This window comes from Salvelinus fontinalis, chromosome 11, assembly GCF_029448725.1.
Source record: "Salvelinus fontinalis isolate EN_2023a chromosome 11, ASM2944872v1, whole genome shotgun sequence".
Taxonomy (NCBI): Eukaryota; Metazoa; Chordata; class Actinopteri; order Salmoniformes; family Salmonidae; genus Salvelinus; species Salvelinus fontinalis.
Window position 1 is genome coordinate 4,425,240 of NC_074675.1, and position 13,594 is coordinate 4,438,833.

The window sequence follows — 13,594 nt, forward strand, 5'->3', positions numbered from 1 at the left end:
GGTTATCCCTTACATAACATTGATTATCCCTTACATAACATTGATTATCTCTTACATAACATTGATTATCCCTTAGATAACATTGATTATCCCTTACATAACATTGATTATCCCTTACATAATATTGATTATCCCTTACGTAACATTGATTATCCCTTACATAACATTGATTATCCCTTACATAACATTGATTATCCCTTACATAACATTGATTATCCCTTACATAACATTGATTATCTCTTACATAATATTGATTATCTTACATAACATTGATTATCCCTTACATAACATTGATTATCTCTTACATAATATTGATTATCCCTTACATAACATTGATTATCCCTTACATAACATTGATTATCCCTTACATAATATTGATTATCCCTTACATAACATTGATTATCCCTTACATAATATTGATTATCCCTTACATAACATTGATTATCTCTTACATAACATTGATTATCCCTTACATAACATTGATTATCCCTTACATATCATTGATTATCTCTTACATAATATTGATTATCCCTTACATAACATTGATTATCCCTTACATAACATTGATTATCTCTTATGTAACATTGATTATCCCTTACGTAACATTGATTATTCCTTACATAATATTGATTAGATGGTACAACTTGAATTGAAGGATTTCCCCTTTTGCCTTGCCATTGGCAGGATGCTTTTACACAAGGAAGTGAATCCTCCATAATACCTTATTTAAAGGGGTATTTTCCTTTGTTTTCATGTTTGTTTTCATGTTTGTCTTCATGTTTGTTTTCATGCTGTTTACAGTATATGTCTAGTGGTCAGAGGTTGTTTCTGGACAGGAATTCCAGCTCCACGTTGACCTTCTGCCAATGTTGTTTTCATGCTGTTTACAGTATATGTCTAGTGGTCAGAGGTTGTTTCTGGACAGGAATGCCAGCTCCACGTAGACCTTCTGCCAATGTTATTCTTAATGGAAATTCAGTCCACCACTGGGTCTAGTCTGATCTACACATCAATAGATGGAACCGGTGCAATATTCCCTATTTCTCCATCTCTCAACTAAACCACTGGTTTGTTACTCATACACAGCATATAATTGTCACAGAGTAGATGTTGTTTTTAGTTAGACTTTAGAAAATATAACAAGTAGTGAAATAACACAAACATTCTGAAAGTGGTTAAATATTTATTTCAAGAAAAATACACATAATCGTAATATTTTTTTAAACATATTTATTGAGATTGTTCCCAGTAATCAACATACACAGTAGATAGGCTACAGAATACAGGATGAAACAATTATATTTTCCTCTAAGTGAAGAACGTTATGATCCCCAAACTACAGCAGTGACTGATATACAGTACATTTAAAATGTGTTTTATGTCAGTGTATATATTTCACCAACAGAAAATGAACGGCGCCGGACAGCTGTATACCCAATGTGACCTTTTATGCCTTTCCCTAACCTTAACTCAAACATCAGTGAAGCTATACCTGAACTTAACCTAACATTAACCATAACCAATTAAGTTTTTCTTCTGCCGGTCGAATATCCAATTCCTAGTCCTATACATTGGGACGAATTTCAGCATAGTTTTTAATGACAGAAGAGAAGCGAATGACTTTGACCTCGTTGGTGTTGGTCTTCTTGTCGTCCCACTGGTACTCTGGAGACAACAGCTTGCTGGGTTTGTTGTAAAGCAGGTACCTGTTGAGGTGACTCTCCTCCTGCCAGGCAGCCTCGATGGAATTCCTCGCGTCCTCTTCAAGCTGGTTACGACATACCTTTGTTAGTGTGTACACATCCTCCACGAACCCTCCGAACACAGCCCCGGCGTAGTAGTAGTCTCCCTCATCCATGGGGATGTAGGCTGTCGAGGCTGGACGCCGTTCGTATGTGAAGTGGTCTCGGGTCGCCTGGTAAAACCATGGGTGAATCACAGCAACCAGCCTGCCCAGAGACTCGGCCCCCCAGCGAGCGTGGAACTTGCTGTCCACGTCCAGACAGAAGATGTAGTCAGCCTCCCTGCTGATGTGACGTTCGATGGCTGTCTGGATGATCTCCATCCTCCGGGCTGATATCTCCTGCCAGCGGTTTGAACCTGGGACCTGGATCACACTCAAATGTCTCCCCTGGGACATGTTGACTGATGGAACATCGTCGGGACGATCTGTGAAAACATAGTAGCGCACGTTGAAGTCGACCATGAAGTGCTTCTCTGCTGTCTCCAGGAAATCTCGGAGAAAGAGGACGTATCTGTCAGAATTTAAGACACACAAAAGAGAACGGTGATTAAGTTCCTCGCCCAAGGACACAACGGCAGTCGGTGACACCTGAGATTCTGATGCCAGAAACCCTCCCGACTGCATCCTTTTTAGTGGGACAGAATCCTGAGCTTTTATGACCTACAGTTGTTCTTCCTTTAAAAGTTACGTCGCGACCGTTAGTGGTAGATGGTGTCATTCAGTCATTGCACCATACTAACACAAGGGGGTGCTGATCTATCAGTAGTCTAAACTGTGGCACAAATTGACTGTCTTTCTTGTAAATTAATGGAGGTGTTTTCAGTCTGAGAGTCTCTGTTCTCTGGCAGTAGAGTCCTGCGTCAGGTAACAGCAAGGACAACTGTCGGTGGTCCTGGAGTTAAGAGAGAACGACGGTAAATACAAAATGGGGGAATTACACTTGACATGTGGACTGACGATTTTCTAAAAAATAGGCACGGTGGGGCTTTTGGTTTCTCTCCCTCTAAAAACATAAATAAATAATTCAAAATTTAAACTATCTAGTGCCATTTTTGTTTGTCAAAGCGACCAGGGTTTGTTTGCTCCTGCCTGTTTTCCTGTTCCTGTTTTCTAGTCCTTCCTGGTGTTGACCGTTCTACCTGCCCTGACCCTTAGACTGCCTGCCCTGACCATGAGACTGCCTGCCCTGACCCTTAGACTGCCTTCCCTGACCCTGAGACTGCCTGCCCTGACCCTTAGACTGCCTTCCCTGACCCTGAGACTGCCTGCCCTGACCCTGAGACTGCCTGCCCGTTTTGTACCTTACCCCACCGTTCTGGATTATTGACCTCTGCCTTCCCTGACCCTTAGACTGCCTGCCCGTTTTGTACCTTACCCCACCGTTCTACCTTCCCTGACCCTTAGACTGCCTGCCCTGACCCTGAGACTGCCTGCCCGTTTTGTACCTTACCCCACCGTTCTGGATTATTGACCTCTGCCTGCCCTGACCCTGAGACTGCCTGCCCGTTTTGTACCTTACCCCACCGTTCTACCTTCCCTGACCCTTAGACTGCCTGCCCTGACCCTGAGACTGCCTGCCCGTTTTGTACCTTACCTCACCGTTCTACCTTCCCTGACCCTTAGACTGCCTGCCCGTTTTGTACCTTACCCCACCGTTCTGGATTATTGACCTCTGCCTGCCCTGACCCTGAGACTGCCTGCCCGTTTTGTACCTTACCCCACCGTTCTGGATTATTGACCTCTGCCTGCCCTGACCCTGAGACTGCCTGCCCGTTTTGTACCTTACCCCACCGTTCTGGATTATTGACCTCTGCCTGCCCTGACCCTGAGACTGCCTGCCCGTTCTGTACCTTACCTCACCGTTCTACCTTCCCTGACCCTTAGACTGCCTGCCCTGACCCTGAGACTGCCTGCCCGTTTTGTACCTTACCTCACCGTTCTACCTTCCCTGACCCTTAGACTGCCTGCCCTGACCCTGAGACTGCCTACCCGTTTTGTACCTTACCTCACCGTTCTACCTTCCCTGACCCTTAGACTGCCTTCCCTGACCCTGAGACTGCCTGCCCTGACCCTTAGACTGCCTGCCCGTTCTGTACCTTACCCCACCGTTCTGGATTATTGACCTGTACCTTCCCTGACCCTGAGACTGCCGCCGTTTTGTACCTTACCCCACCGTTCTGGATTATTGACCTCTGCCTGCCCTGACCCTGAGACTGCCTGCCCGTTTTGTACCTTACCCCACCGTTCTGGATTATTGACCTCTGCCTGCCCTGACCCTGAGACTGCCTGCCCGTTTTGTACCTTACCCCACCGTTCTGGATTATTGACCTCTACCTTCCCTGACCCTGAGACTGCCGCCGTTTTGTACCTTACCCCACCGTTCTGGATTATTGACCCCTGACCTGTCATTTGCCTGCTCCTGTTGTTAGCAGTAAACTGTTTATTCAACTCTGTCTGTATCTGGGTCATACCTCAAACGTGACAGTGTGATGACATGCACAAATTAATGAGTGATTGATGTAGTGTATATTTAAGTAGGCCTTTATGCCAATAATTAAGTTACACTATAGAAAAACGATACTATTAATCAAGTTAATTAAGCTACATTTCTAACAATCTATCACATACTGCATAGTCCGTTCTATTCAGGGCTCCCTTTAACTCTTAGGCCTACAGCTCCATGTCATTTCAATAACGTAGCTTCTCAAAATGCCCTCTGGTGGTCAAACTAGCACTAACTACCATTAATGGCAACAATGGCTGACACTTAAATAATGTGCCATTGAATTTTGCACTAGCCCGCAAACTGTACTGCAGTACGATGCAACTTTTAAAGGAAGAACCACTGTATCATGTTACCACAGGTATTTACTGTGTACTTTTTAAACAATTACACTTTTTTACCTTCTAAAAAACCCTCATCCACTCCCATTTATGCTTTGGTCACGAATACTGTGCGAGTATAGGATGAGTCTACAACATTCCTTGGGTATGAGTTAACACAATATTAACTTTTAAAAGTGAGATTTTCACTGGACAATTACTTAAAACTCTCATGACTTCCAACATTCTATTTACTGTTAATTAATGCAACACAAATATTTCGCCAACAAGTTAGACAAACACATAGAGCGTATTACATTTTAGTCTACATAACTGCTACTCAAAAAATCAGAACAGAAATATCTTCAACCAATCAACTACCTTCGCTCTCAACTTTTCGAAACTTCTATTTTTTTTACCACTGGAGAAAAACGTAGAGCATGTGAAATCTTACACAGAGCTCAGACGTCGAAATGAATAGAAATCAAGAGCGGGCTGGCATGGTTTAGAGCTTGTATTGAAATACCAATTTGGTTCAATACAACTGCTCTCAACACTGCAGACTTCCTCAATGGTTTTGGGTTCAATTCAGGCATAACAGCGACCCTTTTTTTAAATGTTCACTTAAAATGACATACACAAATCTAACTGCCTGTAGCTCAGGACCTGAAGCAAGGATATGCATATTCTTGATACCCTTTCAAAGGAAACACTTTGAAGTTTGTGGAAATGTGAAATTAATATAGGATAATATAACACATTAGATCTGGTAAAAGATAAACATCTGTTTTATTTTTTGTATCTTTTGTACCATTATCTTTGAAATGCAAGAGAAAAGCCGTAAAGCATTATTTCAGCCCAAGTGCAATTTTGATTTTGGCCACTAGATGACAGCAGTGTATGTGCAAAGTTTTAGACTGATCAAATGAACCATTGCATTTCTGTTCAAATAGATGTATTAAGACTGCCAAAATGTGCCTAATTGGTTTATTAATAAATTGTCAAGTTCATAATTGTGCACTCTCCTCAAACAATAGCATGGTATTCTTTCACTGTAATAGCTACTGTAAATTGGACAGTTAGATTAAGAATAATTAAAAATTTCTGCCCATATCAGATATGTCTATGTCCTGGGATTTTTTTAGAGGTTAAAAAGTTTATTGCACTAAAAATGCAAAGAAAGATGATTAACATGCCTGTGCAGCACAGCAACAGTGAATTTGATCGGTTTAATGTGTCTCGGATAACATAACGTGTCTTCAGATTTCTTAACTCCCTTTTATTAAATAAAAACAAACAGTCTACTCATTCCTAAAATTAACCACGAGATATGTTAGTTATATTCCTGTGCAACATAGATGTTGCACTATTTTCTACCGTGATTTTTGAATCATTTGTAGTGCCTATCGTTAATTAATGTTTAAACATCTGTTTTGAGAAGTCATGTTTTTACTTTTAGTTGCTGGTTTCAGTATGGTACTATTTCTACATGTTGTGTCTGGTCTGGTCTGGTCTAAATCTTATTGAGGCGTTATCTACATGTTGTGTCTGGTCTGGTCTAAATCTTATTGAGGTGTTATCTACATGTTGTGTCTGGTCTAAATCTTATTGAGGTGGTATCTACATGTTGTGTCTGGTCTGGTCTGGTCTAAATCTTATTGAGGTGTTATCTACATGTTGTGTCTGGTCTAAATCTTATTGAGGTGTTATCTACATGTTGTGTCTGGTCTGGTCTGGTCTAAATCTTATTGAGGTGTTATCTACATGTTGTGTCTGGTCTAAATCTTATTGAGGTGTTATCTACATGTTGTGTCTGGTCTGGTCTAAATCTGATTGAGGTGTTATCTACATGATGTGTCTGGTCTGGTCTGGTCTAAATCTTATTGAGGTGTTATCTACATGTTGTGTCTGGTCTGGTCTAAATCTTATTGAGGTGTTATCTACATGTTGTGTCTGGTCTGGTCTGGTCTAAATCTTATTGAGGTGTTATCTACATGTTGTGTCTGGTCTGGTCTAAATCTTATTGAGGTGTTATCTACATGTTGTGTCTGGTCTGGTCTGGTCTAAATCTTATTGAGATGTTATCTACATGTTGTGTCTGGTCTGGTCTGGTCTAAATCTTATTGAGATGTTATCTACATGTTGTGTCTGGTCTGGTCTGGTCTAAATCTTATTGAGGTGTTATCTATATGTCTGGTCTGGTCTAAATCTTATTGAGGTGTTATCTACATGTTGTGTCTGGTCTGGTCTAAATCTTATTGAGGTGTTACCTACATGTTGTGTCTGGTCTGGTCTGGTCTAAATCTTATTGAGGTGTTATCTACATGTTGTGTCTGGTCTGGTCTAAATCTTATTGAGGTGTTATCTACATGTTGTGTCTGGTCTGGTCTGGTCTAAATCTTATTGAGGTGTTATCTACATGTTGTGTCTGGTCTGGTCTAAATCTTATTGGGGTGTTATCTACATGTTGTGTCTGGTCTGGTCTGGTCTAAATCTTATTGAGGTGTTATCTACATGTTGTGTCTGGTCTGGTCTAAATCTTATTGAGGTGTTATCTACATGTCTGGTCTGGTCTAAATCTTATTGAGGTGGTATCTACATGTCTGGTCTGGTCTGGTCTAAATCTTATTGAGGTGTTATCTACATGTCTGGTCTGGTCTAAATCTTATTGAGGTGTTATCTACATGTCTGGTCTGGTCTAAATCTTATTGAGGTGTTATCTACATGTCTGGTCTGGTCTAAATCTTATTGAGGTGTTATCTACATGTTGTGTCTGGTCTGGTCTAAATCTTATTGGGGTGTTATCTACATGTTGTGTCTGGTCTGGTCTGGTCTAAATCTTATTGAGGCGTTATCTACATGTTGTGTCTGGTCTAAATCTTATTGAGGTGTTATCTACATGTTGTGTCTGGTCTGGTCTAAATCTTATTGAGGTATTATCTACATGTTGTGTCTGGTCTGGTCTAAATCTTATTGAGGTGGTATCTACATGTTGTGTCTGGTCTGGTCTAAATCTTATTGAGGTGGTATCTACATGTTGTGCCTGGTCTGGTCTAAATCTTATTGAGGTGTTATCTACATGTGTCTGGTCTGGTCTGGTATAAATCTTATTGAGGTTTTATCTACATGTCTGGTCTGGTCTGGTCTAAATCTTATTTAGGTGTTATCTACATGTTGTGTCTGGTCTGGTCTGGTCTAAATCTTATTGGGGTTTTATCTACATGTTGTGTCTGGTCTGGTCTGGTCTAAATGTTATTGAGGTGTTATCTACATGTCTGGTCTGGTCTAAATCTTATTGAGGTGTTATCTACATGTTGTGTCTGGTCTGGTCTGGTCTAAATCTTATTGAGGTATTATCTACATGTCTGGTCTGGTCTGGTCTGGTCTAAATCTTATTGAGGTGTTATCTACATGTTGTGTCTGGTCTGGTCTGGTCTAAATCTTATTGAGGTGTTATCTACATGTTGTGTCTGGTCTGGTCTAAATCTTATTGAGGTGTTATCTACATGTTGTGTCTGGTCTGGTCTGGTCTAAATCTTATTGAGGTGCTATCTACATGTTGTGTCTGGTCTGGTCTAAATCTTATTGAGGTGTTATCTACATGATGTGTCTGGTCTGGTCTGGTCTAAATCTTATTGAGGTGTTATCTACATGTCTGGTCTGGTCTGGTCTAAATCTTATTGAGGTGTTATCTACATGTTGTGTCTGGTCTGGTCTAAATCTTATTGAGGTGTTATCTACATGTTGTGTCTGGTCTAAATCTTATTGAGGTGTTATCTACATGTCTGGTCTGGTCTAAATCTTATTGAGGTGTTATCTACATGTTGTGTCTGGTCTGGTCTAAATCTTATTGAGGTGTTATCTACATGTTGTGTCTGGTTGGGTCTAAATCTTATTGAGGTGGTATCTACATGTTGTGCCTGGTCTGGTCTGGTCTAAATCTAAATATTTTTTCCCTGTGCGTAATAAACGCTATCCTGAACTTTCTGCCTCCTGCGCCTGACTCCGCACCCACTACACCCAGAGCATTACAGTGACTTTCAAGCTCACAGGACGGGATCGCTGAGTACTGAAGCGCGTAGCGCATAAAAATATTGTTCTCTGTAGTGATGAATCACACTTTACCATCTGGCAGTCCGACGGACGAATCTGGGTTTGGCGGATGCCAGGAGACACCCTGGTTCGAATTAAGGCTGTATCACAACCGGCCGTGATTGGGAGTCCCAAAGTGCGGCGCACAATTGGCCCAGCGTTGTTCGGGCTTGGCCGGTGTAGGCCGTCATTGTAAAAAATAATTTATTCTTAACTGACTTGCCTACCTAAATAAAGGTTAACTTCTTTTAGCTAAGGGGCAGAATGTTTATGTTTGGAAAAATAACGTTCCCAAGGTAAACAGACTATGTCTCAGGTCCAAATGCTAGAATATGCATATAATTGACAGATTAGGATAGAAAACACTCTAAAGTTTCCAAAACTGTCAAAATATTGTCTGTGAGTATAACAGAACTGATTGTGCAGGCGAAAACCTGAGGAAATCCAACCCGGAAGTGCCTTTTATTTGGAAAAATCCCTGTTCCGTTGCCTGCCCCTCCTCCATTAAAAGTGGTATCAACCAGATTCATTTTCCAATGGCTTCCTCAGGCTGTGACCATGTTTTAGACATAGTTTCAAGATTTTATTTTGAAAAATGAGCAATATTTTTCAAAACGCGTCAGGTGTCATTTGATTAGTTCCTGCGCGCGAGAGATGTAGCTCGACATTTTCTTTCTCTGTACATTTACATCATTTAGCAGACGCTCTTATCCAGAGCAACTTACAAATTGGACAAGTCAGTTAAGAACAAATTCTTATTTACAATGACGGCCTAGGAACAGTGGGTTAACTGCCTTGTTCAGGGGCAGAACGACAGATTTGTACCTTGTCAGCTCGGGGATTTGAACTTGCAACCTTTCAGTTACTAGACCAACGCTCTAACCACTAGGCTACCCTGCCGCCCCATATGACCACAGTGATAATATGCTGCCAGAGATGAATATCATAGAGACATTAACATTAATACAGAGATGAACAGCACAGAGACATTAATACAGAGATGAACATCACAGACACAAAACTAGTATTGAATAGTTTACCGTCCGGTTGAAATATTATCGATTATGTATGTTAAAAACAACCTGAGGATTGATTATAAAAAACCTTTGACATGTTTCTACGAACATTACGGATACTTTTAACGGGGAGTCTCGTGAGTGCAAACATCTGAAGATTATCAAAGGTAAGCGATTAATTTTATTGCTTTTCTGACTTTCGTGACCAAGCTAATTTGCGGCTAGCTGTTCTTACTGTTTTGTCTAGTGATTGATAAACTCACAAACTCTCGGATTGCTTTCGCTGTAAAGCATATTTTCAAAATCTGACACGATAGGTGGATTAACAACAAGCTAAGCTGTGTTTTGGTATATTTCACTTGTGATTTCATGATTATAAATATTTTTTAATTTTTTTTTAAATTTGGCGCTCTGCAATTCAGCGGTTGTTTACAAAAATGATCCCGCTAAAGGGATCCGTGAAGCAAGAAGTTAAATAAATAAACAATTTAAATATAAAACATTTGCAAAGTTTTAGACTGATCCAATGAACCATTGCATTACTGTTTAAAATGTTGTAAAATACCCGAGCTCTGAAGCAAGCTTCCAGAAAATTTGAACGGACATGGCGCTACACCAAACTGGAAGTCTTCCGACTAGCTTGGAAAGACAGTACCGTGCAGTATCGAAGAGCCCTCACTGCTGCTTGATCATCCTATTTTCTTAATTGAGGAAAATAAGAACAATCAGAAATTTATTTTTGATACTGTCTCAAAGTGTACTAAAAATAATCATTCCCCAAGAGAGGATGGCTTTCACTTCAGCAGTGTTAAATTCATCAACTTCTTTGAGGAAAAGATCATGATCATTATAAAGCAAATTACGGACTCCTCTTTAAATCTGCGTATTCCTCCAAAGCTCAGTTTTCCTGAGTCTGCACAACTCTGCCAGGATCTAGGATCAAGGGAGACACTCAAGTTTTTTAATGCTATATGTCTTGACACATTGATGAAAATAATCATGGCCTCTAAACCTCCTTGCTGCATACTGGACCCTATTCCAACTAAACTACTGAAAGAGCTGCTTCATGTGCTTGGCCCTCCTATGTTGAACATAATAAACGGCTCTCTATCCACCGGAAGTGTACTAAACTCAGTAAAACTGGCAGTAATAAAGCCTCTCTTGAAAAAGCCAAACCTTGACCCAGAAAATATAAAAAACTATCGATCTATATCGAATCTCGAATTCCTCCCAAAGAAAATTGAAAAAGCTGTTGCGTAGCAACTCACTGCCTTCCTGAAGACAAACAATGTATACGAAATGCTTCACTCTGGTTTTAGACCCCATCATAGCATTGAGACTGCACTTGTGAATGTGGAAAATGACCTTTTAATGGCGTCAGACCGAGGCTCTGCATCTGTCCTCGTGCTCCTAGACCTTAGTGCTGCTTTTGATACCATCGATCACCGCATTCTTTTGTAGAGATTGGAAACCCAAATTGGTCGACACAGACAAGATCTGACCTGGTTCAGATCGTATCTGTCGGGAAGATATCAGTTTGTCTCTGTAGATGGTTTGTCTTCTGACAAATCAACTGTACATTTCCGTGTTCCTGAAGGCTCCGTTTTAGGAACACTATTGTTTTCACTAAGTATTTTACCTCTTGGTGATGTCATTCGGAAACATAATGTTAACTTTCTCTGCTATGCGGACGACACACAGCTGTACATTTCGATGAAACATGGTGAAGCCCCAAAATTGCCCTCCCTGGAAACCTGTGTTTCAGACATAAGGAAGTGGATGGCTGAAAACGTTCTACTTTTAAACTCGGACAAAACAGAGATGCTTGTTCTAGGTCCCAAGAAACAAAGAGATTGTCTGTTGATTCTGACAAGTAATCTTGATGTTTGTAGAGTCGTCTCAAATAAAACTGTGAAGGACCTTGGTATTACTCTGGACCCTGATCTCTCTTTTGACGAACATATCAAGACTATTTCAAGGACAGCTTTTTTCCATCTAGGTAACATTTCAAAATTCAGAAACTCTCTGTCCAAAAATGATGCAGAAAAATGTATCCATGCTTTTGTTACTTCTAGGTTAGACTACTGCAATGCTCTACTTTCCGGCTACCCGGATAAAGGACTAAATAAACTTCAGTTAGTGTTAAATACGGACGCTAGAATCTTGACTAGAACCAAAAAAATTTGATCCTATTACTCCAATGCTAGCCTCATGGCTTCTGGCTTCCTGTTAAGACAAGGGCTGATTACAAGGTGTTACTGCTAACCTACAAAGCATTACATGGGCTTGCTCCTTCCTATCTTTCCAATTTGGTCCTGCCGTATATACCTACACGTACGCTACGGTCAAGACGCAGGTCTCCTTACTGTCCCTAGAATTTCTAAGCAAACAGCTGGAGGCAGGGCTCCTATAGAGCTCCATTTTTATGGATTGGTCTGCCTACCCATGTCAGAGACGCAGACTCGGTCTCGACCTTTAAGTCTTTATTGAAGACTCATCTCTTCAATAGGTCCTATGATTGAGTGTAGTCTGGCCCAGGAGTGTGGAGGTGAACGGAAAGGCACTGGAGCAACGAACCGCCTTGCTGTCTCTGTCTGGCCGGTTCCCCTCTCTCCACTGGGATTCTCTGCCTCAAACCCTATTACAGGGGCTGAGTCACTGGGTCACTGGTGCTCTTCCATGCCGTCTCTAGGAGGGGTGCATCACTTGAGTGGGTTGAGTCACTGACGTGATCTTCCTGTCCGGGTTGGATCCCACCTCTTGGGTTTGTGCAGTGGGGGAGATCTTCGTGGGCTATACTCGGCCTTGTCTCAGGATAGTAAGTTGGTGGTTGAAGGTATCCCTCTAGTGGTGTGGGGGCTGTGCTTTGGCAAAGTGGGTGGGGTTATTTCCTGCCTGTTTGGCCCTGTCCGGGGGTATCATCGCACCAGGCCACAGTGTCTTCCGACCTCTCCTGTCTCAGCTTCCAGTATTTACGCTGCAATAGCTTATGTGTCGGGGGGCTAAGGTCAGTCTGTTATATCTGGAGTATTTCTCCTGTCTTATCCGGTGTCCTGTGTGAATTTAAGTATGCTCTCTCTAATTCTCTCTTTCTCTCTTTCTTTCTTTCTTTCTTTCTTTCTTTCTTTTTTTCTTTCTCTCTCTCTCAGAGGACCTGAGCCCTAGGACTCCTTGATGACTCCTTGTTGTCCCCATTCCACCTGGTCGTGCTGCTGCTCCAGTTTCAACTGTTCTGCCTGCGGCTATGGAACCCTGACCTGTTTACTTTACTATTATTTGACCTTGCTGGTCATTTATGAACATGTGAACATCTTGGCCATGTTCTGTTATAATCTCCACCCGGCACAACAAGAAGAGGACTGGCCACCCCTCATAGCCTGGTTCCTCTCTAGGTTTCTTCCTAGGTTCTGGCCTTTCTAGGGAGTTTTTCCTAGCCACCGTGTTTCTACACCTGCATTGCTTGCTGTTTGGAGTTTTAGGCTGGGTTTCTGTACAGCACTTTGTGACATCAGCTGATGTAAGAAGGGCTTTATAAATACATTTGATTGATTGATTGATTGTATAAAATCTGCCCAAATGTGCCAAATTGTTAAATTGATACATGTTCAAGTACATAACTGTAGAGAACATACAAAAATGATAATGTAATAAAAATGTTTAGTTTACACACTCCCTGTAATGTCATAAATGATGGATAATTAGCTTCCCTACAGAAAATAAAATACACGAACCACACATCTAGGTGGGCGGGTGGGATGGGTGGGGAGCCAGAGACAGCAGTGGGGTTAAACTGTAGAACCTAGTTCCTACTTTTGAATATAAAAATTGATTTTATCAAACAAAACTATGCTACATTTTTATCTCTGGGACCTTCAGGATGACAAATCAGAGCCAGATTACTGACTGTAAGTACATTATT

At 41.2% G+C, this 13,594-nt stretch overlaps 1 protein-coding gene across 1 annotated transcript in view; it reads right to left on the minus strand.

Annotated features, from left to right (window-relative positions):
* Positions 1 to 1,247: 1,247 nt before the first annotated feature.
* LOC129864897 (globoside alpha-1,3-N-acetylgalactosaminyltransferase 1-like) overlaps positions 1,248 to 13,594 on the minus strand; it is a 31,007-nt gene continuing 18,660 nt past the window's right edge. Inside the window, exon 7 of the mRNA XM_055937211.1 lies at positions 1,248 to 2,255. Within this exon, the coding sequence (XP_055793186.1) occupies positions 1,565 to 2,255 (691 nt within the window). The 3' untranslated portion in view covers positions 1,248 to 1,564. The remainder of the gene's footprint in view (positions 2,256 to 13,594) is intronic.